Source organism: Camelina sativa, chromosome 3 (assembly GCF_000633955.1).
Source record: "Camelina sativa cultivar DH55 chromosome 3, Cs, whole genome shotgun sequence".
Classification (NCBI taxonomy): Eukaryota; Viridiplantae; Streptophyta; class Magnoliopsida; order Brassicales; family Brassicaceae; genus Camelina; species Camelina sativa.
The window spans coordinates 4363197-4366066 of record NC_025687.1 but is presented as its reverse complement, the minus strand read 5'-3'; the positions used below and the strand labels follow the sequence as shown (position 1 = coordinate 4366066).

At 38.3% G+C, this 2870-nt stretch overlaps 2 protein-coding genes across 2 annotated transcripts in view; one reads left to right on the top strand and one right to left on the bottom strand.

Annotated features, from left to right (window-relative positions):
• Window positions 1-1338, top strand: part of LOC104768553 — a 6528-nt gene extending 5190 nt beyond the window's left edge. The window contains exon 3 of the mRNA XM_010492568.2: window positions 1080-1338. Coding sequence (XP_010490870.1) covers window positions 1080-1251 — 172 coding nt within the window. The 3' untranslated portion in view covers window positions 1252-1338. The remainder of the gene's footprint in view (window positions 1-1079) is intronic.
• LOC104768521 (pentatricopeptide repeat-containing protein At1g10270-like) overlaps window positions 1798-2870 on the bottom strand; it is an 11047-nt gene continuing 9974 nt past the window's right edge. The window contains exon 4 of the mRNA XM_010492531.2: window positions 1798-1826. Within this exon, the coding sequence (XP_010490833.2) occupies window positions 1798-1826 (29 nt within the window). The remainder of the gene's footprint in view (window positions 1827-2870) is intronic.

The window sequence follows — 2870 nt, the reverse complement described above, 5'->3', positions numbered from 1 at the left end:
AAAAAAAAAAAAAAAAAAAAAAAAAAAGGAAATCTCACTATTGTGTACGAAGGTGAACCCGTCTTCATCCGGATAGGGATTCGTCTCACAGCCATAAGCCGTGATTGACAACTCACCAGTATAACCCTCTCTCCGCAGAACAGAACCAACAATATCACGAATACTGCGACCCTCAGGGACTGGGAAATCCACCAAGTCCCATAAGACGCGTATTTTAGCATCTGCATACACAAAAATATCGGAGAACGCATAAACAATTACGAAACTGTGAAGAAGAAAAAAACGATCGCCGGCTAGTTATATACATGACAGATGAAATCTAATCCAGATAATTTCGAGCGAGAGATACAGATCTTACCGTTGGGACCTCTGTTCATGATTGGTTTCTACTACGGAGTTTAGGGCTAGTACTCTTGGAAGACTTTGGATCCTAGTTTATCAACGGTTTTTATCGTCTAATACTAGGGCTAAATATTTCTGAAGCGAACCCCTTTTTAAGTTAGAATATAAAAAAAAAAAAAAAATTGGATTCACTAGGAGTGAACCCCTTTTTCACCTCCATTCAATTGACCAATGAAAATTTGACGTGTAATACTATACTTAAATATAAATAATACATTAAAATAAACAAAGAAACAGAACAAAAAATTTAAAAAAAAAAAAAACAATTTTGTTGACTTTTTGATCGAGTTAGTTAGGAGTTAGTAGTTACTGATTATGAATTCCATTTCTATTTAGAAGCTATCGGACAGTACTTGAAGTTAATTAAACCATACATACAAGTGAAACAAGGACAACCCTCAACGATCAAGAAAAACGTAGTACTGTATTAGATTATGATGTTCATCCTTACATAAATAAATAAATACTAGAGTTAGCAAAAATTGCGACCACAAAGCAAAAAAAAAAAAAGCCAAAGTAACTATGAGGAAGAATGATTGTGCAGATCAGGAAGAAGCGAGTTTGTCCAACTAGTTCCCCAACTCCGCTACCTTCTTTTCATCTCTTTCTTGCAACTCATGCGAGGACCCTGACTCCTGTTCTTGACCCACAGAGTTTGACCACGATCTCTGCTNCACATATGCTGCAGCTAATATCACAGAAGAGTTTCTACAGTCGATAAGGAAGAACGAGACGGATTGTCTTTACAATGACGAGCCAACTTCGTTATGCTTCCTATTTGCTCGCAAGTTCTCTCCTTCTGCCTTAGATCCTCTTATGAACCTGAGCTCTACTGTCATGGGATTTTGAGAAAAACAAATTTTCATTTCTCTTCTTCTTTCTACTTTTTATAGGGATGAGATGAGTCCTTCTACGAGATATATATATATATATATANGGTCCACTGTTGCTCAACATTTGTCTCAGTACCCCACCCTTGTTGCTGGCCGGTTGTCTGATTTGCCCACCCTTGTTGCTGCTGGGTAGGAGTTTGATTAGGCCATGATTGCTGATTGGCCCCTGGTTTCTGCTGGTTAGTCCATGATTGCTGATGATGACCAGTGTTTTGATTACCCCACTGTTGCTGATGGCTCGGCGTCTGATTAGCCCATGGTTGTTGCTGGCCAGGCGCCTGATNTTATTATTAGTTTCCTTTGGTTATGATCTCTTCATTTTATTTTGGGGTTTTATAGAGATGATCGTAAAGGTCATGCCTTTTTTGTATATAAGAGCTTTACTTGTGCCGCCGACCTGCAGAGCTAATCTAGTTTTATAGATTACGAATATACTAGTATTCTTTTTCATCACTTTTTGGAAGAAAATATATTTTAATGTTTTGATTAATGTTAGAAGCCATTAGAAAACTTCAAGAGAACCATACACAACTGAAACAAAGGAGAACGGTAGCAACAGTTACTTGGCTGTGAGTAAGTACTGCATTGTTAAAATAAGGGGTAGGATCGTGATTTAGCAAACCCCGTGAGATCCGAATCTTCCCTTCTCTCAACTAATACCCTCTCATGGCCAGCCACCACACACAGATGTAGCCCTAAAATTTTTGTTTCTTGATACAACTTACAAGACTACGGTTAGGTTGATAAAGTGTTTTCTATATATTATTAGGGTTTTGATTAAGTGGTATCAAAGCCTATATAATGGTCTCTATTGATTAATGAGAAGGGAAGCAAGAATTAGGGTTAATACATCTTTCTTAATTCTCAAGCAAAGAAAGGTTCGTAACATTTCTCTCTCGATCGGAGTCATGGCAACGTACTACGGTAAGATCTGATCTCTCTTGCTCCAATTCAATTCAAGTTGATAACAATTTGAAAGAAGTGAGTCGACCCCTAGAACTACTAGCCTTAGAACCAGAAAAAGGTCTGATGGTTACCTAATTATTTCGTTGTCCGTTTTGGCAGATGCTGACACGTGCGTGTTCTGGGACGTCGTTGATTTCCCATTCCCTGAGGATCGCATGTTGGACTCGTTTCGTAGTAAAGTCGAACGAGCGCTTCGGATGGAGGGGTATATTGGTAAACTGAAAATCCAGGCTTATGGTGGTGAAGATGCAGATAGGATGGATTTTCTCTGTGCCAAAATGCAGCTTGTACAAAATGGTGAACAAATTAATTCAAGTCCTCCGATCCTATTTAATATAATTAACACTATTTTATATATATATTCATGTCTCGTAATTTGCATGCATCTCCGTTGATTGATATGATATGCATTTCCCAGCGGCTGAAAAACATGTGAGACTCAGTAGGATGCAACTGGACATACTTTACTGGGCATTCCGTTGTTTTCATGACGAACTAGAACATAACGAGACAAATTAACTTCCTCGTAGTTGCTAAAGACATCCCAGGGAAAGACACGGGTTTTCACAATCTTCTTGAAACTTTGACATCCAGAGGTTACAATGTTTT